Here is a 26,448-nt window from a genome sequence, read left to right as displayed (position 1 = left end):
CTCTCATTTTAAATCAAAAGCTAGAAATGATTAAGATTAGTGAGGAAGGCATGGCCAAAAGTGAGGCCTCTTATGCCACACAGTCAGCCAAGTTGTAAATGAAAAGGAAAAGTTCTTGAAAAAAATTAAAAGTGCTAATTCAGTGGACACATGAAAAGAAAGCAAAACAGCCTTATACTGAGATGGAGAAAGTTTTAGTGGTCCCAATAAAGGTCAAACTAGCCACAAGAATTATTATTATTATTATTATTATTGGCAGTTTTTGGCCAGGGCTGGATTTGAACCTGCCACCTCTGACATATGGGGCCGGTGCCCTACTCTTTGGAGCCACAGGCGCTGCCCGTAGCCACAAGAATTTTTGAAACCAAAGCCTAATTCAGAGCAAGAACCTAACTCTCTTCGGTTCTTTGAAAGCTGAGATAGGTGAAAAATCTGTAGAACTGCCTTGAAGCTAGCAGAGACTGGCTCATGAGGTTTAAGGAAAGAAGCTATCTGTAGGACATAAAAGGGCAAGGTGGAGTAGCAAGTGCCTGTAATTGGGGCACCAGAACCAGGAGTAAGAGCCAATCACTCTTTGCCCTTTATTACCAAGATTCAGAATCCCAGGGAGATCATTCTCAGAGTCTACCTCATGTGGGGAGAGTTTTGCAGAATTCTTATACCCTCCCCAACTCCCCAAAGTTACTATCTTTAGCTGTACATCATCCAGCCCACTGATCTCTAGCTGTTGGATTTGGTGTTTTCTAATCTGTTACTTTTATTTTAGCCCGGGATTGTGATGGCCTTCACAGTGTCAGAACCAGGGGAAGACTGGCTGATGTGACTGTGGGTTAACTAGTTTCATTAAGTAACTTTCACAGCTAAAGTGAGGTAAGAAGGTTGAGGCTGTTTGTCCCTATATGCTGATGGCACTTGCTGCAGCAAGTTACCCAGAACATCTAGCTAAAGTCATTGGTGAAGGTAGTTACACTAAACAACAAGGGGTTCAATGTAGATGAAACACCTTCACATGGGAAGAAAATGTCATTTAGGACTTTCATAGATGGAGAGAAGTTAATGCCTGGTTTTAAAGCTTCAAAAGACAAGCTGACTCCCTTGTTAGGAGATAATGCAGCTGGTCATTTTAGGTTAAAGGCAATGCTCATTTACTATTCAAAAATATCCTAGGGTCCTTAAGAATTATGCTAAATCTATTTTGCTTATGTGTTCTAAAAAGAGAACAATAAAGCTTGGAACAATACAACAGCATATCAATTTACCACATGATTTACTAGAAGATTTGTGTTGTTTTCATGTTTGCTAACACAACATCCATTCTGTAGCCCATAGATTAAAGAGTAATTTTGACTTTCAAGTTTTATTATTTAAGAAGTACATCCCAGATCTCAGTAGTCCCTGGAAGCAGCTGGAAGCCAGAAGAGAACCTAGTGCAGGAAAATAAAAATCCTATTCAAGTATAAAAAAAAAAAAATCACTTCTTCCAGAATTCAATAAAAATATGATTGGGTTACAGAGGAGGGGCTGAGTGTAGAGCAGGTGGGTGGAGAGACCCTCTCCTATAAAGCCCCTGGCAGGCAGGTCTAATTCCAGGTCACAGCTGTCCCTGAAAGCAGCTGGAGGCCAGGAAAGAACCTAGCGCAAGAGAGACAGTGGCCATGGCTGAGCACTTTGAAGAAGCAAGTTCATGCACTACCCACCTAACTTATCTCAAAAAACCCATGCACTTGAAGTGTGGATATCTGTGCTGCCTCCAAAGCATCAACTCACAGCAGAAGGAGCCCCACAGGAAGAGTTTGCTGTGCTCCTTCTGCTCTGCGGTCTCTCAGGAGAGTGACATCACACTCTCTTTCCAGCTGGGGAAGCTGGTGTCCAAGGTCAAGGAACTGGAGCCCCAGCTGAGAGCTGTTCTACAGATGAACCCCAGAATGAGGAAGTTCCAAGTGGATATGACCTTGGATGTGGACACAGCCAACGACAGTCTCATCATTTCTGATGACCTGAGGAAGGTTCACTGTGGGTGTTTCAACCAGAATAGGAGCTGGCGAGCCGAGAGATTCAGCACCTTGTGTGTCCCAGGGTCCCCTCGTTTCACTTCCGGCCAGTGGCTACTGGGAAGTGGACGTGGGCAGGAGCGAAAAATGGGACCTGGGCGTCTGCAAGGAATCAGTTACAAGGCAAGGACAGATCACACTGTCTACAGAATGGGGCTTCTGGACGGTGGGTGGGAGAAGATCGCTGATTTTCACCGCCTGCACTTCGCCCTTGTCTGCTCTGTTGGTGAATCCCCGGCTCTACAGGGTGGGGATTCTCCTGGATATGGACGCGGGTACCATCTCCTTCTACCACGTTGGCGAAGGGTCCCATACCTTCTCATTCACTAATATTCCTGCTGCGGAACCACTGCGGCCATTTTTTTGCTACTCCAAATGTAGCTGACGATGGTCGAAGCTACCTGGGAGTCTGTCTTCAGTGGAGCCAGGCATTGAACCAGCCCTCGTCCCAGGCAGGGCAAATGAAGCCGTGACCACAAAATGTCTGTAGAAAGTACTGATTGTCCAGAACCAGAGCTAGAAATATTTCTGTTTAGTGTAACAACATAGCAAGAGAAAGTGGTGGGTCATGTTACACTCATGAATACAATTTCACTATATAAATTAGGAAACATTTATATTTCAGATATAGAATAATATTGTCATGTTGTTTGGGGGGAGACTCTTGTTTATATTTCTGTTCTAGTAGGTATTTTGAACTTTTACACAGTTTGGAGTGTATTCATTTTTATTTTCTGTAAGATCAACTTGGTGCGTTGTGGAGCTTAAAGAATAAACAATAATTTGAATATGAAAAAAAGAAATACGTTCCATAAGATGATTTGAATTGATATGCTTTTGCTTTATGAGGTATATCAGTTAATGGCATGTTAGAGTTCTGATGGCAGTGAGAAGATAAAGAAAAAAAGAAAGAGGCTCAGGGCCTGTGGCTCAAGCGGCTAAGGCACCAGCCACATACACCAGAGCTGGCAGGTTCGAATCCAGCCCGGGCCTGCAGAAACAACAATGACAACTACAACCAAAAAATAGCCAGGCCTTGTGGCAGGTACCTGTAGTCCCAGCTACTTGGGAGGCTGAGGCAAGAGAATTGCTTAAGCCCAGGAGTTGGAGGTTGTTGTGAGCTGTGATGCCACGACACTCTACCCAGGGTGACAGCTTGAGGCTTATTATTTATAAATAATAAATAAATAAATAGAGGAAGGAAGGAAAAGAAATACGTTCTATAAGGCTATAACTGGCATAGATGGTGATTCCTCTGATGAATCCAGGCAAAGCGGAAACCTTTTCTGCAAAGGAGTCACCATTCTAGATATTATTAAGAACATTGTTAATTCATGAGAGGAGGTCAAAATATCAACATTAACAGGAATTTGGAACAAGGTGATTTCAACCCTCATAAATGACTTGGAGAGGTTCAAGACTTCAGGGCAGGGAGTAACTGCAGTAGAGGAAATAAGAACAGAACTAGTAGTGGAGCCTACTGTGACTGAATTATCAGTCTCATGACCAAACTTTAAATGAAAGAGGAGATGCTTCCTATGGATGAGCAAAGAAAGAGATTGCTTGAGATGGAGTCTACTCCTGGTGAAGATGCTATGACTTTTGTTGAAATGATAAAAAAGGATTTAGCATATTGCATAAACTTAGTTAATGAAGCAATGGAAGGGCTTGAGAGCATAGAGTCCAATTTTCAAAGAAGTTCTACTGTGGGTAAAAGGCTGCCAAACAGCATAGCATGCTACAGAGAAATATTTCATGAAAGAGAGAATCAATCGATTTGGCAGACTTCTCTGTTGTCTTATTTTAAGAAATTGCCACAGCCACCCCTACCTTTGGCAATCACTACCCTGATCAGTCAGCAGCCATCAACATCAAGACAAGACCCTCCACCAGCAAAAAAATTACAACTCACCGAAGTCTCAGATGATTGTTAGCATTTTTAGCAATCAAGCAGTTTCAAACTAAGATATGTACATTGTGTTTTAGACATAATGCTCTTGTACACAATTGAGTGTTTTTTGGTTTTTGTGACAGATTTCGCTCTGTCACCCTCGGTAGAGTGCCGTGGCGTCACTGCTCACAGCAATCTCAAACTCTTGGGCTTAAGTGATTCTCTGGCCTGAGCCTCCCAAGTAGCTGGGACTACAGGCACCCACCACAGAACCTGGCTATTTTTTGGTTATAGTTGTCATTGTTGTTTGGCAGGCCCAGGCTGGATTCAAACCTGTTAACTCCCATGTATGTGGCTGGAGCCCTAGCTGCTGAGGTCAGGCACTGTGCCTAATTTTCATAACTTCTTTCTGTGACAGTGAGGAACTTTGCTCCCATTACCTACTATCCATTTACTTACTTGTTCAAATCCAGTATACAAGGTCTGACAATTAAGTACATGAACTTGCCACCATGCACTTATGTTGGCAGCACTGTACAACCATATTGGTAAGGTTTCATAACCTTGGCATATCACAGTTGTGTTTGTGCTGGCATGTGGTATCTTGCTGAGGAGTGTTTGTTTGTTGTTGTTGTGTGTTTTTGTGTGCTGTCAGGAGAACTGGAGCTTGAATTAGAGCAACAAACAAACGTTCATAAATTTCTTGTTAAACTTAGCAAGAGTGGAAGTGACATCAGGGACATGTTAGTCCAAGTATGGGGATAATGCCATGAAGAAGACAGCAGTGTACAAGTGGATCAAACATTTTTCTTAAGGGAGAGGAAGCATCACTGATGAATAGAGGTCAAGGCAGCCAGTAATGAGCAGAACTGATTATAACATGGCAAAAATTCATAAAATTGTCCATCAAAATTGTTGGCTGTGAGAAGCATAACAGACCAAGTGAATATCAATAGAAAAACAGAAAAATCTTAATTGAAAATCTTGGCCAACAACTCATGGCTCTTGCACTAGCTCAGAAGGCACTGTCTGTGAGGGAATTTTTAGCCAGAAAACAAATAATTGTATCGGAACACCCTCCCTACTCACCTGATCTGACCTCCAATGACTTTTTTTTTCACTGAAGATAAAGGAAATATTGAAAGGAAGACATTTTGGTGACATTCAGGACATTAAGGTTAATATGAGGTCAGCTTTGTTAACAAGTCCAGAAAAAAAGCTCCGAAAATTGCTTTGAAGGGTGGACTAGGTGCTGGCATCAGTGCAGAGCTTCCCTAGAGGAGTACTTGGGAATACTTTGGGAAACCAAGCTGAAATATTCACCAATGAGGTATATGTAAGCACCTTTTCTAGGATGAGTTTGCAAACTTAATTGTCAGACCTTGTCCATGTTTATTCAGGTTTAGAATTGTTAATCCACACAAATTACAGTGTTTATATACAATTCTTTTTGTCTTTAGCTTTATAGTTTCCAGTGAAACACATTTTATAATCAAAATGTTTATACAGAAAAGGAGCCCACAAAAAAATTTTCCAACCCTCCACACCCAAGCAGCAACCCTATTCTCTCTATCCCACTAATTTCAATACCATTTTAATGTCTTGTTGCACATTCTTCCACATATTTATCCTTGTTTATATATAAATAAGCACTCAGGCATATGAGTGTTTGTATATGTATTTGTTCTACAGAAGACATTTGGTCTGTGGGTAGAGTCTATGAAGTAGAATATTTTAGAAGCATCCCAAGTAATTCTAAAACACAGTCAAGATTAAAAACCACTGACCATTTTAGGCCAATTGCGGTTATTCTCACTAGGGATGTCTGTAGGTGGGTGGGGCCAGCTAATTGTGTGTGTGTGTGTGTGTGTGTGTGTGTGTGAACTCTACCTATATAAACAGAAGAGATAAAGAGAAAATGAGGTACAGTGAAGCTGAAAGTTCATGATTCAGAGAAAAGCTGAAGAACATACAACCTAAAGTTACAATGAGCAAAGACTATGAAATATACAGAAAATAGAGTGGGGAGGTAGGAAGAAGAAAACTGAAGAAACAGAGAAGTATGTCTCAAATCTGGACAGTTTTCTTTTCTTTTTTTTTTTTTTTTGAAACAGAGTCTCACTTTGTCACCCTTGGTAAAGTGCTGTGGAATCACAGCTCACAGCAACCTCAAACTTGTGTGCTGAAGTGATCCTCTCGCCTCAGCCTCCCAAGTAGCTGGTGCTACAGGTGCCCACCACAATGCCTGCCTGTTTTTAGAGATGGGTTCTAACTGTTGCTCAGGCTGAGCTTGAACAATCCACCCACCTTGGCCTCCCAGAGTGCTAGAATTACAGGTGTGAGCCACCCACACCCAGCTTGGACAGTTTTCTATTTACTACTGTAGTGCTAATCCATGTTTATTTTTATAGTGAACTATAAATTTATGAAAGTAACTTTTCAACCAAAAAAAGCCTAATTACAATATAGAGATTTGAAATAAGAATGAAGGAAAAGAATGAAAGAAATTGGCTAATGTTCCAGGGGGAAAGAGTGTCAGACAAGGAGTCAGGAGAGTACACAATTCATGGCCAAGCAGTGAGATCATTCTGAGCTTCAGTTTTAAAAGTGTATCAAAGTCAATCATTTTGGAAGATCACTGAGACAAGTGGGTTTCTCCAGGGTCTGGGGATCTGGCTTTAATTTTTACAGACTCAGAAATAGGAGCTTCTAGATTACCAAATCTAATCTACATCATAGGTATAAGCAAACCACATCAATCAAGGCCACACCTGAATTTAAAATAAAGAGATTATCCTACATTATCCAGGTCCACCCAAAGGTAGTAATCATAAAGGTACTTTACATATGAAAGAGGGAGGAAGAAGAGTCAGCATTAGAATGTTGCAATATGAGGAAGACTTATCCAGCCATTGCTAGCTTTAAAGATCGAAGGAGGCCATGAGCCAAGAAATGTGGAAAACTCTAGAATCTGGAAAGGACAAACAGATTGTCTGGGCTGGGGACTGGCCAGGTGTCTGCCGGCTTAACTAGGTTATGGACGTTGACTCTAAGGAACAATTTCTCTTAGGTGCCTGAGAGCTATCTACTTTAGCTGACGGGAAAGAGAGAGATGAAAGCAATCTTAGAATAGATAGATCTTAATCTTTAGTAGAGCTTGGTAATCTTCAGCAGCAAGAAGCCATGCTGGTGTTCTGCAGGCAGAGGAGACAGAGTCAGAGTAAGCGGGGTCCGTGATAGAATGCGCATGCTCCCCACTGCCTTCTCCTCCAGCCTAATATAAGGCTGATTTCATGCCGCTCACTCAACACCACAGGTGTAGAGACTGCCAATTCACCACTGCTCTCATCTCACGAGTTCTTATGCTTGTTAAGAGAGCTAAATCCCTCTCCATGCCCTTTCCACCAATGTGTTCCATTATTGAGCTATACAGGTATTTCTTATAACTCTCACTCCTCCTAGCCATAGGCTATATGGGCTGCTACAACAGATGCTCCTCTAGAGCCTCTGGAAAGTCTGCCACCCCTCCTGACACCCAGATTTTATTACATTGAGACCCATTTAGGACATTTAGGACTTCTGACATCCAGAATTATAAGATAATAAATTTGTGTTGTTTTAATCCACTAAATTTGTGGTAATTTATAGCAACAATGGGAAACATATGACCTGCTAAAATTTAATCTTTCTCACTTTCACTTATAGATTTCATAAATTTCCCTTCCTTAAAGACCATCTTTTAAAAGCAAACTAAAATAATAACTTGGTATAAACTTTTAGTTACTATCATAGTCCAGATGAGCTTCCCTGGCTGATCACCTTGATTAGTATTCACCAATTATTTAGACACTTCTTGTTCTGGGAAATCTTGTAAATGGGCCATTTCATGGTCACAGGAATCTTTAGACAATAGGAATACACAGTTGTTATTAATACGTTATTGATTCTCTCAAAAGCTGTTCCAGACTAAAAGGTGAATTCTGGAATACCTCAAGCTGTCTGGGGTCTCTAAACCTAGGATTATATGGGACCGAACAAATGTCTAATGGCGTGAGTAAGCTGGCACATTGTAAATCACTATATCTGATTATTATTCTCTGCAGAGGGACTGCATTGCAGTGGCAAGAGTTTGTATTAAAAGGTGGAGTTTATATTTCTTTGTTTTGTGTTATAACTTTTTTCCTTATCTCTGAAAATAGAGTTCTTTATATTCCATATCATACAGTCCAAATTTGTTTTAAAGAATAAAAGCTAACTGTTATAAGCCATCAAGAGGGCTCACACCTGTAAACCTAACACTGTGGGATAGGATCCAGAGTGAACCTAACTCTCTGGGAGGATCAGTTGAGGTCAGGAGGAATTGAAAACCAGCCTGAGCAATAGCAAGACCCTGTCTCTACTAAAAATAGAAAAAAATTAGCCTGGCATTGTGTCACACACCTGTAGTTTCAGCTACTTAGGAGGCTTAAGTAGGAGGATCCTTTAAGCTTAAGGAGCTAAAATGAGGCTATTGCATTCCAGCCTGGATGACAGAGTGAAACCCTCCCTCAATTAAAAAAAAAAAAGTTATTAAGATCTTACCATATACTAGACAGTACTCTAATTTCATTTATGGTTCATTTAAACCTCACCACAACCAAATGACTTAGGTACTGTGACTACCCCTTTCTTACAGATGAAGAAACTGAAGTTCAGAGTAGCTAAGTAGTTTGACCAAGATTAGACACCTATCCTCAAAGAACTAACAGTTGATCTACCTTTTGATCCTATAATCCCATTACTAGATATCTACCTCAAAGAAAAAAAGACATTTTGTCATAAGGACATTTGCACTCGAATGTTTATAGCAGCACAATTCAGTCACAAAGATATGGAAACAACCCAAGTGCCCTTCAACACATGAACAGATTAATACATTTTTAATATATGTACACCATGGAATACTATTCAGCCATAAAAAGATGGAGATTTTGTATCTTTTGTAACAACCTGGACAGACTTGGAGAACATTCTCCTGAGCAAAATATTACAAGGATGGAAAATCGGCATCACATGGAATGTAGTGAATGTAGTAGATGAAACTACTAGATTAACAGTCACATGCTCATATGAGAGGAAAACTCAATTAAACTCAAGTAGGAGGTGGGGGGAAGGAGTTGGGTATGTTCCCACCCAGTGGGTACATTGCACGGGTATACCGGTATATGGCACACTTCTTGGATGAAGGACACAACTACAACTTGGATTTTATTTATTTATTTATTCATTTTGAAGACAGAGTTTCACTTTGTCACCCTTGGTAGAGTGCTGTGGCATTGTAGCTCACAGTAACCTCCAACTTTTGGACTCAAGTGATGCTCTTGCCTCAGACTCCCAAGTTGCTGGGACTATAGCCGCCCATCACAATGCCCAGTTGTTTTTAGAGTCAGGGTCTCACTCTAGCTCAGGATAGTCTCAAACTCCTGAGCTCAAGCAATCCACCTGCCTCGGCCTCCCAGAGTGCTAGGATTATAGGCGTGAGCCACTATGCCCAGCCTTATTACAATTTGGATTTTAAACTTACAAAAGCAAAATATATAACCTAATTGTATATACTCTCATATTACTCTGAAATTTAAAAAATAAATTAGCAGCTAGTAAGTTAGTCCAGCTTAAGAGACTGAGGTTTGTGCGTGTGTGTTTGTTTTTGTTTTTTGAGACCAAGTCTTGCTCTGTCTCCAGGGCTAGAGTGCAGTGGCATCATCATAGCTCTCTGCAACCTCAAACTCCTGGGCTCCATCAATCCTCCTGCCTCAGACTCTCAAGTAACTGGGACTGTAAGTATGCATCACCATGCCAGGCTATTTCTTGTAGATATAAGGGTTTTGATCTTGCTCAGGCTGTCTGGAACGCCTGGCCTCAAGGAGGAACTCCCATGTTGGACCACCAAAGTGCTAGGATTACAGAAATGAGCCACTGTGCTGGGCCTCAGTTCTTTTTTTTTTTTAAGAGACAGAGTTTCACTTTATCGCCCCCAGTAGAGTGCTGTGACATCACAGATCACAGCAACCTCCAACTCCTGAGCTTAGGCGATTCTCTTGCCTCAGCCTCCCAAGTAGCTGGGACCATAGGTGCCTGCCACAACGCGCAGCTATTTTTTGTTGCAATTTGGCTGGGGCCGGCTTTGAACCCACCACCCTCGGTATGTGGGGCTGGTGCCCTAACCACTGAGCCATAGGCACCACCCCCTGGGCCTGAGTTCTTAACTAATATACTTTAAGCTATGGTTTGAATGTGTTGGAAACTTGATTCCCCAATGCTACAGCACTGGGAGGTAGGCCCTAATGAGAGATGATTGGACTATGAGGACTGTGCCATCATGAATGGATTAATGCTGTTATCTGGGGAATAGCTTTCTCACAAAAGGATGAGGCCGGCCCCCTCTTGCTCTCTTTGCCCTTCTGATATGGAATGATGTAGAAAGAGGACCCTTGCCAGATGCCAACCCCTAACCTCGGACCCACCCTCCAGAATCAGAACCAATAAATTTCTGTTCTTTCTGTGAAAGTTGTTAGAATCAAATAGAGTCACTTATGTTAAAATACAAAAAGCTAATAAATTGTGCAAAAAGAAAAAAGGTCACAAAGGGAGGGTCCTCACACATAAATGCCTAATTAAAAAAAAATCTATCAGCAAAAAAGACTACAAAAAATATTACATTGCACAAAGGCCATCTCAACCTTTCATTTACAAAAATACTTCTGCAAGGATATCTGCCCAGCAACTGCCTCCAGTCTCAGACTGGTGTCACCCCCGTTATTTATCCTTTTACTCAAGGATGATGATCTCAAAACAATTATGTAATCCTCATTTTTCCTTTAAAATCTGTGTCTTCCATTACCTTCCATAGTTTACTATGGTATGTGTATTCCTGTTCCCATTGCAATATTCCTGAAAAAATATCATTTTCTTTTTGAGAGCCTCTCTCTATCTAGGGTGACAATTATAATTTGCTCTGTCTGTGGCATTCTCTTATAGAAGCTCAAAACTGAGACAAAAAAGGGACACACAGAGAGAAACAAAACTAAAACACTTTCCCACAATTTAGAGGATTATTCATTTGCAACAAATACAGACATTCACGAACTGACATAAAGGGAGCCACAGGGGATGACTAGATACAGAAGGGGATGTTTTTCACAATAAGGACTATTAGTACCAAAGCCAAATAACTAAAAGAACGATTTAATTAGAAATGAGAGGATGGGGGCGGCGCCTGTGGCTCAGTCGGTAAGGCACTGGCCCCATATACCGAGGGTGGCGGGTTCAAACCCGGCCCCAGCTGAATTGCAACCAAAAAAAATAGCCGGGCGTTGTGGCGGGTGCCTGTAGTCCCAGCTACTCAGGAGACTGAGGCAAGAGAATCACTTAAGCCCAGGAGTTGGAGGTTGCTGTGAGCTGTGTGATGCCACGGCACTTCTACCCAGGGCCATAAAGTGAGACTCTGTCTCTACAAAAAAAAAAAAAAAAAAAGAAATGAGAGGATGAGACTGGGTGCAGTGGCGCACCCCTGTAATACTAGCATTCTGCGAGGCCGAGGTGGGTGGATTGCCTGAGCTTGGGAGTTTGAGACCAGCCTGAGTAAGAGCAAGATCCCATCTCTAAAAAATATCTGGGTGCTGTGTCAGGTGCCTTTAGTCCCAGCTGCCAGGGAGGCTGAGGCAAGAGAATTGCTTTGAGCCCTAGAGTTTGAGGTTGCTGTGAGAGCTATGATACCATAGCACTCTATTGAGGGCAACAAAATGAGACTCTATCTCAAAAATAAAAAATGAGAGGATGGCCTCTAATAATTGTGTTTGAGAGAAGAAATTTTTGCTACATCTGCAATAATGTGTTTCTAGTAGTTTAGTCATGATAGTTTTATTGAAGCTGTCTAGTTGGGTGAAAAACTTACTGCGCCGTGAATCAGAACTGGATTCTAGCTGCTCTTGCCACCAAAGAGCTAAGTGAACTTGATGAAGCCACTAAATGTCTAGGCCCTGGTTTCCAGGAAATTGTATTGCTGCTGGAGAAAGCATTGTAATTAGAAAAAGGATAAATGCTTTCTTGAACGAATTAATATTAGCATCAAGAATTTATTGAACACATTCCTATTTGAAAAGCATAAGGTAAAGTGAAAATTGAAGAAGATAATATTGACTTCTTTTATTAGTTTTAAATTATGTATGTATTGAGAACTGAAAAACAATACTCCTAAAATTATACAGAAAAGCTCACAAAATCATCAGTAATAAGAAGCAAACCTACATGGCTCATCGTCTTTTTGTATCTAGGTAAGCTGAGATATCTAGAAATTTAACAGCTTTTATAAATTGCTCTATTCCTCTAGAGAGATCCTTAATTGAGGTTAGCTTTTGGTTCAAGTCAATTTAATTCAGGCAACATTATAGAATACCCTCAGAGTTTATTTCTCCTGAACCAAGGAAACCTAAGCTTCATGCTCCTGATTTGCACGGCCACTGTGAGTATGGGAACTGATGAGCGTTTGGTGTTCTGGGTGGGAAACAGAAACCAGGTCCCAAACAAATTCTGTGTAGCATTACTGGTAAATTCCCTAAAAGAGTTCACAGAAGGAAGGGACCTGGATTTTCATAGCTCTAATAATTTGCTGTGGTTCTTTTTTGCATCCTAAATACAGTACATTACATCAAAGCAAATACCCCAATTATATGAGCTACATTCAAATACAAGAATTTGCTACATCTACTATGTGTTATGCCCTGAATTAATGGCAATACAAAAGATCTCACTGTTTTGTGAGCAGAAGAGTATAGAATTAGGTATAAAACAGAATTGAGTGCTAGTGCAGTGATAGGAAAAAAGTATAATAGGAGCACATACAATAATACAGTAATACTAATTTATTGCAGTACCCTTGTCTTCTGGATGATGCCCAGCTGACAAAAACAAAACAAAACAAAAACCCTGGGAGAGTTGGAGATCTGGAATCTCTGATAAGTAGCCCATGGCCTGGAGTTTCTTAAGCTTGTGCCTTTCAAACACTTTTGACTGTTCATAGATAGTGTATCAGACAGTAGCATTCATCACATATGCTATTATACATGCTCCTCTACATTTCTCAGTCTCTCTGAAAGTTAAATTAGAGGCATGTGTCAATTCCGGTGAATGGCCCTTGAGAAGAGGTGGTTGTGTTGTTTCGATTTCAAGGTTCTAACGTTGTGTAAGAGCTACTGTGGGTCCTCCCTGCTCTCTCTAGAAAGATTTTAAATCAAGAAACAAAGAACATCAAGATGGAATAATTGAAAGATAGAAGCATACTAACTAGGTCTTTGAAGATCTGGAGGACAACCAGCAAAGAGTACAAGTGGACTTCATAGAACTTTATTGGAGATGTTTCACATATAAAATACTTTTTTGTTAAGCCACAGAGATTGAGAGTGGAAGGTGGAAAGCTGTTACTACAATTTCACCTAGTCTAGCTCTTCCAGACTAATTCACAGGGAAATAAATGCATTTCACATCTTGATCTAGTATATATATATATATAGTATACATATATCTATAGATAGATAGATATATCTAGTATATATCTATCTATATATATCTGAATCAAATTTAAAAATAGTACTCTTGCTATTTCTGACATTTTAAAATTCTGTTTCATTTAGGAAAATGGTTTTATCATGCTTAATTTCACTACACCCTAATTGGTCTCCACCCCTAATGTGAAAAAAATACTGTCTTAAACTGCTTCAGAACATGGATCTTCTATGATAACTTTCAGGAATGTCCAGTTATTTAGAAAAATATTTAAAAGTTTTACAATAAATGCATTGTTACAATGATAATGAGATGGAAAATACAGACATCTCATCTTGTAAAATGAAACTATTGTATTTTTGCAGTATGCTTGTTACATAAATGTGCAAACGTGCACGTATGTAAACACATGCGTACGCCTGAGTGCAAAAATGTTTTTCGATATTCAGCAAAACTACTGGTTCTGTGGCATTAAACCCAAAGATTGTTGCTTTAAAAGTTTGCGCTTTAACACTCAAAAAGAACTCCTTTAAAAATGATTTGGTACCAGTAGGAATTCCATTTACAACGCTTGATCCATAAAGCCAAAGTCATCTGCTTTTAAGTCTCTTTCCAATAGCAGGGGGGAAAAGTGAGGTCATAAAACCTTATGCTTTGCTACAATGCCATCGTGCTGTTTTTGGAAGCCTGGAAAATGGAATGACAGAATTTCCAGCCGGACCACGTCCTCCAGGTTATGCCCATTCAGCGACTGCAGGGCTTGAGAACAGAAGATTGAATTGTGCGGGTTCTAGGACAGAACTGGCACAATGTTCTCGCGAGAGCCGTCCGCCCGCCGCGAGCATCGGTGAGCACAAGTTCCTGTTCCCTAACTCGGCGCGCCTACTGGCTGTCGCTTCCCCGCCAGCTTCCTCCGCTACCGCGGGGGGGGCCGGAACTTTTGTCCTTAGGAACGGGTTTACGCAGTTGAGTGTTGCCGGCCGGCGTCAAGGAGAATAGGGTGCCATCCTCTTCCTCTCGCCGTCGCCGCCGCGGAGTGGAGCCGAGCTGATTTGATCCGGGAGCGCGGTTACCGGACGGGCTGTGTCTATGGTCGCTCCGCGGGCCGCTCCGCCGGCTGGTGCTTTTTTATCAGGGCAAGCTGTGTTCCATGGCGGGGAACTTTTGGCAGAGCTCCCACTAGTAAGTGATCTTCCGTCTTACCCGGGGCCGGTTCTTGGGGGACGGTGAGAAATGGGCCTGCGACTCCCTGGGCCTGGATCCCAGCCTCGGTGTCGAGCACCGGAGGTACTCCCGGGAGGTGGCGGCTACTGGAAAGGAGACGAGCTTTTCTAAAGCGACTCTCTTCCACGCCCCCAGGTTTGGTTTGGGGGAAGGAAGGATCTGTGAGCTGGAAGGGTGAGGAAAGGGGCTTTAGTCTCCCGAGAAAGAAGGTTTGGGAGGTATTTCATTTCGGATGCTTGGATTAGCTAGGCCGCGGGCAGTGGGATGGAGTGGGCACAGGTATGGCAAATAGGAGTCAGTTTACGACAGTGAGGCTCCCTGTTCAGGACAGTTGCGGCTTGCTTTTGCCTAGGATTTCTTCAGAGAATGGGCATCCTGGTCTTTTGTCATTCACCTTTTATCTTGAGTGGCTATATTATTACGAGGAGAGGAGGGAGTCAAGCTCGTTTCTGCCTACTAACTGCTTCCTTCCACTACCTTATGCCTAGGTGGAGTTTTATTTTGATAAGGTGTAGAGCAGGTGCTCTCAAAATGTATGCATCTTATTAGCTTGTGCCTTATATTTTGTTTTAAAGGTGTATTTTCCAGTGATTTGTTGGCCTATTTAACCTTTTTCTTGAATAAGTTTATATTTCTATCAGTGACCATGGAAGACCTAGAGTAACATTTAAAACACCCTTAAATACATTTGTTTAAGCAGGTGGAAGGTATGCTATGGGGCTAATTGAAAATTGACTGAATTTTCCACTGTGTAGTTGAAGGATGACTGGAACTTGATAAAGAGTTTAATAATTTTTAATGCTAATAAAGCATTAATAACTAATTTAAACTTTAATTTTATACATTGAATCGATTCCTATCGTTCATTCATTTTTTTTAGCTCTTCGCACGAGGGAAAAAAGAAACATGGGCTCAGAAACCTATTTAAGAAAAAGTAGTTTTTCTTCCTTGTTATAAAGTGTTTTGGTGGAGTTGAACTGTTGCAGAAGCTTTACTTGAGGATAATATTTTTATTTTGCATTGTTTCTCACACTGAAATACTTGCTTGACCAAAGTTAAAATATAGAAGGTTTAGGTGGTGAAGAGATATTCTGATAAGCTTGAAAGAAGCTGAGAGAATTGATAGGTAGCTAGCTGTTGGTTTTTTTCAACTTCGAATTTAAAAAAAAAAATTCCTTCTTCCCATTTTGTAAATGTTCTCATTATATTTTCATTTACTCCTGGCCTTATAAAAACAATTTTTTCATTATTCAAATGTAGAAGTATTATGAAATTGAATGTGCTTCTTTGATGTTGTCCTTGCTTCCGAATTCAAATTGTCCTGTAGGAAGAGACCACTTTGCCTTACTTAAATCTTTTGTGACTTATGAGGGAGTCCCTGATCTGACAAGACAGTTCTGAGGAGCAAAAAAAATTATGAAAGGCCATTGTCTTAGGTGAATTTGGTGAAAGAGAAAAATTGACATGAAATATGCTGTATTTCATGCCTCTTAAGATTCACATTTTCACACTTTAATATTTCTGAAATAAATATGGCAATTTATTTTATAGTAACACATGAAATAGTGGTGAATCTTATAATTTGATGAAATGCAGTGTTTTTAAGTCTTCTTAGTTTATCCTCCATATAAAGTGCTATAAGAAAAATTTTTTAAGTATTTGTTTGTGAAATTTATCTTTTTAAAAATACAAAGTGACTCCCCTCTCAAAAAAATACAAAGTGACTCTTCAGCGATGAAACTGAGTAGCAAGGCACAGTATATGTATTTTAGAAAGGTAAAGTAGAACAAAACACATTTCTCTGACCATAAGGAACTAGAAGGGCACTAAATAATTTGCTGGTTGATTGAATACATTACTGAACGGGTAACAAACATAAAAACTACAAAACCACTGTGGATATTGTGTCAAAAAAGAAACTGAAACCACAGTTACTTAATATCTAGAAAATAACATGAGATCACTGTACATGGGATGCAGCAAAAGCCAAATTTGTTAGAAAATCCACATCCTGAATAACAGAATAAAAATAAATATTCTACTTAAGAATATTTAAAAGGAAAGTGAAATAAACCTAAGGAGACAGAAAGATTTATTAAAAGTAACACTGAAACTAATGTATTAAAAGAAAAAAATTATAAGAGTTGGTTCTTAGGGAGAGAAAACCAAAATAGTAGATAAAACAACTGTTAGTTAAATCAAAAAAAGCATGATAGGAAAATACAAAATTAGAAGTGAGAAAAATAAGTAAATCAGAGGTACCTTTGGGTTGTCTTCATGGTAATGAACTTGAAAGCCAAAACAGGTTAAGAATATTACCAGAGAACAACTTCATGAAAAACACACCAGGCCCACATTATTTCGTGGGTAAATTCATTCCAGTTTTTAAAAGGATCTCCTTTTGAAATTGTTCTAGTTCACATAGAAAGAAAGCTCTCTAGTTCTCTTTATGAAGTCACAATAATGTTTATAGGAAAATCTAGCAAAGGTGGCACTAAAAGCAGTCTCACTTATATTGATGAAAACATTATAAAGTCTTAATAAATGGAGTCTGATATTACATTAAAAGTATAAAACATGACACAGTTTATAGCAAAGTTCTTTACTATAAAATAGTCAGTATTAGGAAATATACTAATAGTGAAGGCGTTAAAAAAACTAAAACTTCAACATCTATTCTTGACCAAAATTCTCATTAAAACAGAAATAGTAGGCTGGGTGCAGTGGCTCATGCCTGTAATCCTAGCACTCCGGGAGGCCGAGGTGGATTGCTTGAGCTCAGGAGTTCAAGACCAGCCTGAGCAAGAGTGAGACCCCGTCTCTTAAAAATAGCCGAGTGTTGTAGCAGATACCTGTAGTCCCAAATACTTGGGAGGCCTAGGCAAAGAGGATCACTTAAGCCCAAGAGTTTGAGTTTGCTGTGAGCTGTGATCCCATGACACTCTACCAAGGGCAAAAAGTGAGACTTTGTCTCAAAAAATAAATTAATTAAATAAATAGAAATAGAAAAATTAGCTGGGTGTTGTGGTGGGTACCTGTAGGCCCAGCGACTCAGGAGGTTGAGGCAGGAGGATTGCTTGACCCCAGGAGTTGGAGGTTGCTGTGAGCTAGGCTGAGGCCATGGCGTCAACCCCAGGGTGACAGTGAGACCATGCCCCCCCACACCAAAAAAAAAAAACCAACCAGAAATAGGATGCTTCTTTAACATGAAAAACATACCAAAGTATCAGCAAGAGATATTTAACGGTGAAACATTAGTAAAATTAGGGTACTTGTTTAATACTTTCAGAATATGCTAGTCAATGGTATATAAAAATATTAATGCAATTAATTAGAAAATTCAGTTAATTAAAATACTATTAGAAATAATAAAGGTTTAATAAGATGATGAGTTACAGAATACAAAGAGAAAACCATTTTTTAAAATGAATGCTAGATGCTTGGTACCTATAGCTCAGTGGTTAGGGTGCTGGCCACATATATACCAGGGCTGGTGTGTTTGAACCTGGCCAGGCCTGCTGAACAACAGTGACAACTATATCAAAAAAATAGCCAGGCACTGTGGCGGGTGCCTGTAATTCCAGCTACTTAGGAAGCTGAGGCAAGAGAATTGCTTAAGCCCAAAAGTTTGAGGTTGCTGTGAGCTGTGACAGCATGACACTCTACTGAGGACAACATAGTAAGACTGTCTCAAAAAAAACCCTAAATAAATAAAACAAAATAAAATGAATGCTAGAAAATTATACTTTGAATAACAAAAAATATAAAATATTGAAGAAATAAGAAGTATACAGAAGGAAAACTATTGGAAGAAAACTTTAAAACAGTGGAACAGAGATTCCACTATAGTGGAACAGAGATTTTAATAAATGGGGTTGGAATTCTAGCACTGGAAGATGTCATTTTTCTCTGTACTTACCTTTAAATTAAATGTAATTCCAAACAAAAATTTTAATGGATATTCTTTTTCGGGACTTGACATAATGATTCTGAAGTTCAGGTCTTAGAATAATAATGGTGATAGAGTAGTCAGAAATATTCAGAAGAATAGTTGTAATGGGATATTTTCTATACCAGATGTTAATTATTTAATTTTCTCTGTTTAAAAATAGCATACTGTAGGGCGGCGCCTGTGGCTCAGTCGGTAGGGCGCCGGCCCCATATACTGAGGGTGGTGGGTTCAGACCCAGCCCCGGCCAAACTGCAACCAAAAAATAGCCGGGCGTTGTGGCGGGCGCCTGTAGTCCCAGCTACTCAGGAGGCTGAGGCAAGAGAATCGCTTAAGCCCAAGAGTTGGAGGTTGCTGTGAGCTGTGTGAGGCCACGGCACTCTACCGAGGGCCATAGAGTGAAACTCTGTCTCTACAAAAAAAAAAAAAATAGCATACTGTATTAATAAAACAAAAATAAAAAATTATAAAGAAGATCCAAATACAATGATAGAATTGTAAATAAGGAACAGCATTTGGAAAACCATTTGACAAAACATTTAGCTGGATAACTACTTTACTCTTTATATCAAAATAAATTTCAGATGAATCATGAATTAAAAGAGAAAAAGCCTTGCAGGTTGTTAAAATATATGGTTGAATTATTTTTTATCATTTTGAATCATTTTCATGACAAAGATAAAAGATGGGTGGATTTAAATAAATGATTCAAATTCAACTGTCTATATTACAGATAATTAAATACTGAGACATTTAAACTTCAGAGAAATTTTTGCTGCTTATTTGACAGACAAATGATTTATTATTCATAATATACAAATTTTAGATCAAAAGAATTTTTAAAAATTGACCATCCCATTAGAAAAATAGTGATATTAGAATTAACATTGTACAAAAGAAAAATTATATAGGTTGCCACCTGCAGCACTCTCTGCCCCAATTCCCAACTCTCAGCCCAGACTTAAACAGACCTAAACAAAATGCCATTTCAAATGGAACATGCCATGGAAACCATGATGTTTATGTTTCACCAACTTGCTGCCAATAAAGGCTGCTTAACAAAGGAAGACCTGAGAGTATTCATGGAAAAGGAGCTCCCTGGATTTTTGGAAAATCGAAAAGACTCGCTGGCCATGGACAAAATAATGAAGGACCTGGATCAGTGCTAAGGTGGCAAAGAGCTTCCAGAACTTCTTTTCCCTAATTGTAGATAATGATTATTTCGTAGTACACATGAAGCAGAAGGGAAAGAAGTAGACAGAACCAAGCATTTACTCTACACTGGTAAGAGTTCTCTGAAAGGATTGCTTAAGAAATCTGTCCCACAATTTGTATATATTCTAAGGGTCCTGATCTGCTCATGAAATCCTTACATCAAATCCAACTCCCATTTGACAAGCAGAGAAAGAAAAGTTAATTAAATGCCAGATAAGCTTTCGATTTTACATTGTTTGCATCCTTTTGCCCTTAGTAAATGTCATCCTTTTTAGTTCCAAATTTAAAACAAACAAAAACTATATTTGGCCATTAAAGGTTTGGAAAGATGTTTAACCTCAGAAGTTAAAAATACTAAACTAACATTTACTTTGTCTTTAAGTTATAAAGTATTTAAAAGATTGGCAGTAATCCATAAGATTAAGTATTTTTAAATGGACTCATAAGTAGGAGTGGAAATTTGGTGTTAACTTTTTTGGAGAGCAAACTGTGTGTGTCAAAGTTCTGTAAAACTGACCCAGTTCTTAGTTCTACTTCTAGGAAATTAATTCAGATATATATTATTAATTAAATATGCAAGGATGCATTACAAAGGTATTCACTGATGCATTATTTGTAATGGTGAAAAAATGATAACCTATATGTCTGTCAATAGGGGATGACTAATTATCAATCCATAATGCTGTGCAACAATTTAAAAGGATGCTAAATATGATAACAAGTTCATTGACATGAAGACACAAAACACACTGAATGACAAAAACAGCTTTTAGAACAGTGTTTTGAGTAATATCAATTTCATATCTCTTGTTAAAAATAGTACACTTGATTAAGCCAGAGGCGGAGGCTGTCAGTGTGATAAATTTTGAAGCAGATTTTAGTATGATTGGATTAGTGGAGTAGGGGAATGAAATACCATAGTTACGAAGAGCTGAGAAACAATCTATTTTACCAAGTCTAAGGTGCCGTTAATTGATGCCAAATAATTCCACCATTATTTTATATGTCACTAAGAAAGAGTAAACATACTGCAAATTAAAATGTTAAGGCATCGCTGGTTATAAGACGTGTCTTGATATAAGAGTCTTAGAATCACTGAAATACAGGGTAAGAGTATCTAAATGATCCAAGAGATGCCAGATAATTCCACCATTATTTTATATGTCACTATGAAAGAGTAAACATACTGCAAATTGAAATGTCAAGGCATCACTGGTTGTAAGACATGTCTTGATATCAGTCTTAGAATCACTGAAATACAGTAACAAACTGAGGAGGAAGAGAGAAAAGATAAGAATTTTTTTTTCAGGACATGTTTGTGTATACATTCACATTACAAGAAATGCGAGATAGTTCACTTGTGTCCAGCAAAAGAAAAAAAAAAAAAGAAATGTTACCAATATTGTCTTTAATGGTACTTGCACTTTGTACTTCTCAGAATATGAACAACTCATTTAGTCTGAGAGTGTTGTCTGTAACTTTTTGCTTGATTATCTATAGCGTGTCTTAACATCTTCTTCTAGTTTGCAATGGATTTTGGATAAACAGGATCTGTTGAAGGAGCGCCAAAAGGACTTAAAGTTTCTCTCAGAAGAAGAATATTGGAAATTACAAATATTTTTTACAAATGGTAAATGTTTTTATTTTTAATTGGCTGTAATTGTATAGTTGGTTATCTCTGAATTAAAATGTTTTTAAATGGTAATTTGTGAACTGTTTTAATTCATTTAACATTTTTATATTTACATGTATTCTTTTCACAACTTATATCCATGTATCTTTCTTTTTAGTGATTTAAATATTTTGTTTGTTTTGGTGAATCTTAAGAGTCTCAAGCAATCAGGACAGTTTGAAAGTGTTGACTAATCTCTCTAAGCCTTTATAAGGCATTGTTAAACCTGGTTTAATGTTAAAGCACTTAGAACAGCGGTTCTCAACCTGTGGGTCATGACCCCTTTTTAACTTTGAAAATACATTGCGGCATTAGGAAGGTTGAGAACCACTGACTTAGAGGATAAATGAATTCTTTGATTGACATGCTATAGTGGTCATTTGTATTTTAGAACTTGGCTTTGGAGGGAGGAAGATTTAGAGTCAGAAGCTTTGTGGTAGCTTTGCTACTCGATCTTTCTAACCTTTAGTTCACTCTTTTGCAAGCTTACCTCTCTTGTTTTGAGGATTCATCATATGTAGAATTTATTTTTTTGTAAATTGTAGAGGATGTTTTAATGAATTTGGTAGGCAACCAATATTTTCTTTTTATATTTATTATAAAGATAATATGAAAAGCATTGAAAATATTTAGAAGATGGGGGAAATACTTATTATTCAACCTCTTGAATGCAAGAATAATTTTTGTGGCCAGGGATGGTGGTTCCTTAATCCTAGCACATTGAGAAGTTGGGGTGGGAGGATCTCTGGAATACAAGAGTTGGAGACCAGCCTGAGGAAGAGTGAGAGACCCCATCTCTATTAATAATAGAAAAATTAGCCTGGTATTATGGCTGGGGCCTGTAGTCCCAGGTACTTAGAGGCTCTCAGGAAGATCTCTTGAACCTAGGACTTTGAGGTTGCTTTGAGCTAGGCTGATACCATGGCACTCTAGCCTGGGACAAGAGTGAGACTCTTAAAAAAATAATAGTAATAGGGCAGTGCCTGTGGCTCAGTGAGTAGGGCCCCGGCCCCATATACTGAGAGTGGCAGGTTTGAACCCAGCCCTAGACAAACTGCAACAACAACAACAAAAATAATAATAATTTTTGTTATGGGGCAGTTGGAGGGGCTTATGCATGAATAACCTTTGTAACAAAGTTGCAGATCCTGGTACTAGATCACTGTTATCCATAATACAGAGCTCAGTAGCACACGTATGTTTTTCCTGTGTTAAAAATGAATACAGTCATGATTTAACTACATAGAAGTTATTGTTCATTGTTAATATTATAATGGTACCAAAATATACATTTAAACTTTATCATTTTTCTTTTAGTTATCCAAGCATTAGGTGAACATCTTAAATTAAGACAACAGGTTATCGCCACTGCTACAGTCTATTTCAAGAGATTCTATGCCAGGTAGGGCTGTTTTATTTGGGAATATGTTATGTCTATTTGAAACTCTTATTTAATGTTGATGAACTTCAGTACAGTATAAATAAATCATGCGTTTGCCATACATAGAGTTACCTTAATTTTTTCCAGTGTGCCCTCAGTATGAATGATATCTGATTTTGTTTTATCATATTTTAGGTATTCTCTGAAAAGTATAGATCCTGTATTAATGGCTCCTACATGTGTGTTTTTGGCATCCAAAGTAGAGGTATAAAATAATTTTCTGTTTTTCATCAAAGCATAGTCAATGTATGTTGGTTCATCTGCCCCAGTTTTCATATAACCTATGTAAAGGTAATAATAGACAGTAATTTATGCAAGATACTGAAATTGTACAAAATCAAAGAAATATATACCTATCTTTATTTTATATATTAATTTAACAATGCTTATGTAGCACTATATACAAACTCTTATCCTTTTATAAATGAGGATACTGAAGCACAGAGAGATTAAGAATTTGCCTGAGATCATACAACTAGAAAATGGCAGAGCAAGTATTTGAATCAAGAGTGTTTAGTTCCTAATCCTGTGTTCTTAACTGCTTTGCTTTACTACCTTTAAGATAATTTATTTTTTAATACCAAGTAATATTCAGTAAATGCCATAGTTTGTTTACTATAACCTGAAAGTGGTGTCTTTAGAATAGTAATTGTATTCTTGAATATTGAATATGACGTCAACCTAAGTAGGTTTACATTCATTCTTTTTGATACCCACTATGATTAAGTTTTGTTTTAGCCATTATTTGGAATTATGACATCTTTCCCAGCTATTAGCTAAATAATGAGAGCTGACTCTATTAGAAATAATGTTAAGACAGGCTCAGTGCCCGTTAGCACAGTGGTTACAGCGCTGGCCACATACACTGAGGGTCACAGGTTCGAACCTGGCCCAGTCAGCTAAACAACATGACAACTGCAACAAAAAATAGCCGGTGTTGTGGCAGGCACCTGTGGTCCCAACTACTTGGGAGGCTGAGGCAAGAGAATCGCTTAAGCCCACAAGTTTGAGGTTGCTGTGAGCTGTGACACTATAGCACTCTACCAAGAGCAACATAATGAGACTCTGTCTCAAAAAAAGAAAAAAATAATAATGTTAAGACAAGCTTTCTAGAGATTTAAAGTTTTCTAATTGTGAATAGTAGTTTAAGGAGGTAGAACCAGCTTTGTAGTTAAGTTCTTTAATGGAAAAAAAATGTTTATGAAAGGCCTTTATTATGGGTGATTTTTCCAAATATCACCTTGTAATACTTGACTTTATTTAAATAAAATAATATTTTAGGTAATAATTTAATTTTATGTATCTTAAGTACATAAGCACTAGGGTACCAAGGCAAAATCTTTATAAATATCTACTCTTATAGATTCATTTGGGGATTTTATTTTGTTTGTTAAATATTTTTTGTTATTTGTTTTATTGAGTAGAAGTCGTATGATTTACTGGTGGAAGTTTTTGCTTTAAGATAAACACAAAGAATTATTTGGGGGCTGGGTAGAGTGGCACATACCTATCTTTAGTCCCAGCTACTTGGATGGCCGAGGTGGGTTACTTGAGCTGAGTTCATGATCTGCTCTAGTGAGATCCCATCTCTAAAGAAAGATGGTGGGGGATAGAAGTGGGGAGGGAAGGAAGGAAGGAAGTAAAAAAAAGAAGGAAAAGAGAGGGGGTGAAAGCAAGGAGAAGAAAAGAAAGGAGGGAGGAAAAGGGAAGGAAGGAAATAAGGAAAGGAGGGAGGAAATTACTATTTGAATCTCTCTGACCAAATCTTTCTAATACTTGTATAGAAACTGTAGAAATGGTGTTTAATAATGTCTGAGGCTTTTGCTTTTTATTTTCAGTTATTATGGTTGGATATTTAAATGTAAATATAAATTTTTTTTGTAAATATAAATTTAAAAATATATATATACCCACATATACATCCTCCCCACACAGAATGAGGATGTAGATTGAAGTATTTGAACAGATAGATTCTTTTAATTTAAAAAATTTTTTATTTTTGAGACAGAGTTTCACTTTGTTGCCCTCAGTAGAGTGCTGTAGCATCATAACTCACAGTGACCTCATACTCTTGGACTGAAGTGATTCTCCTGCCTCTGTCTCCCAAGTAGCTGGGACTACAGGCACCTGCCACAACGCCTGGCTATTTTTAGAAATGGGGTCTTGTCTTGCTCAGGCTGGTCCAAAACTCCTGAGCTCAAGTGATCCACCCACATTGGAGAACAGATTTTTTTAGTTTAGTATCTTTTGTTGGATAAGGAACAATTCTTGATTTTTGTTTTAAAATGAAATAAAGGCTTTAGGAATCTTATGAGGTTAATTTTAGGAGAAAATTAAATGAGACAATATGTGTAAGGTGGATTACCTGATAAATTTTAGTTATTTTTTACAATGGTGGTATTTTAGGTTGAAAGAGGAAGTAAGTGATCTTGGAAGTTTTATATCATCCTTGTTTCTCTGTTCTCAAAGGATAATTACTGTTTATGTGGTTTGGGGGAGTTTTTTTTTGTTTTTTTTTGGTAATATTAAAGTTTATTTTATTCAGAAATTCAACTGTTTTGTTATTAGATGGCATGAAGTATGTTAATCCAGGGTCAGTTGAAGAGGAAGCATACGCAGTATTTATTCTTGCAAATAGTCTTCTTTAAAACTAAGTTAAGGGCAGAAAACTGGCACTGGCATTTTAGGGCTTGGTTTCTAATTTGATACCTTTTATTATTATTAGAAGTATTTATTTTAAATTGTAGCAAAAGTATTTGTTTTAAATTGTAGCAATTTTAAGGAAAAGTAATACTGGTTGAGTATCCCTAAGCTGAAAATACAAAATGCTCCAAAACCTGAAACTTTTTCAGTGCTGATATGGCACTCAAAGGAAATGCTTATTAGAACATTTTGGATTTCAGATTTTGAGGTTAGAGATGCTAAACTGGTATACAAATATTCCAAAATATAAAAAAAAAAAAGATTCATGCCTGTAATCCTAGCACTCTGGGGCGCTAAGGTTGGGTAGATTGCCCGAGCTCACATATTGGAGACCAGCCTGAGCCAGAGCGAGACCCCATCTCTAAAAAATAGTGGGACATTGTGGCAGGCGCCTATAGTCCCAGCTACTTGGGAGGCTGAGGCGAGAGAATTGCTTGAGTCCCCAAATTTGAGATTGCTGTGAGCTATGACTCCACGCACTCTATTGAGGGTGACAAAGTGAGACTGTCTCAAATATATATGTGTGTGTGTGTGTGTGTGTGTGTATATATAAAATATTCAAAATCCAAAACACAGTCCTAAGCATTTCTGATCAGTAATACTCAACTTGTACATTTTAGAGATTTGAATCCTTTATCCCTCGGGTGAGTGGAAGAGGAACAGACTATAAATATGAGGGGGGGAGCTAGAAAATCATGTTTTGAATAGACCTTTGGTTCATTGGGTTATATGTATCTGTTCTCACCTGCTTTTTTTTTCTCT

At 38.4% G+C, this 26,448-nt stretch overlaps 1 protein-coding gene and 1 non-coding gene across 3 annotated transcripts in view; both read left to right on the top strand.

The window, feature by feature from the left end:
* The first annotated feature begins 2,862 nt into the window (after positions 1-2,862).
* LOC128587004 (small nucleolar RNA SNORD28) lies at positions 2,863-2,937 on the top strand. The gene has a single exon (XR_008380441.1). It is a non-coding gene; the product is annotated as a small nucleolar RNA SNORD28 (small nucleolar RNA).
* Positions 2,938-13,596: 10,659 nt separating this feature from the next.
* CCNC (cyclin C) overlaps positions 13,597-26,448 on the top strand; it is a 33,412-nt gene continuing 20,560 nt past the window's right edge. The window contains exons 1-4 of one of the 2 annotated variants that reach the window (XM_053591095.1): positions 13,597-14,664; positions 21,394-21,500; positions 22,860-22,944; positions 23,119-23,188. In XM_053591095.1, coding sequence (XP_053447070.1) covers positions 14,633-14,664; positions 21,394-21,500; positions 22,860-22,944; positions 23,119-23,188 — 294 coding nt within the window. In that variant the 5' untranslated portion in view covers positions 13,597-14,632. The remainder of the gene's footprint in view (positions 14,665-21,393; positions 21,501-22,859; positions 22,945-23,118; positions 23,189-26,448) is intronic. The other variant, XM_053591094.1, reaches the window with a different exon arrangement.

The sequence above is a fragment of the Nycticebus coucang genome, chromosome 5 (genome assembly GCF_027406575.1).
Source record: "Nycticebus coucang isolate mNycCou1 chromosome 5, mNycCou1.pri, whole genome shotgun sequence".
NCBI lineage: Eukaryota > Metazoa > Chordata > Mammalia > Primates > Lorisidae > Nycticebus > Nycticebus coucang.
This window is presented reverse-complemented; position numbering and strand designations above follow the sequence as displayed.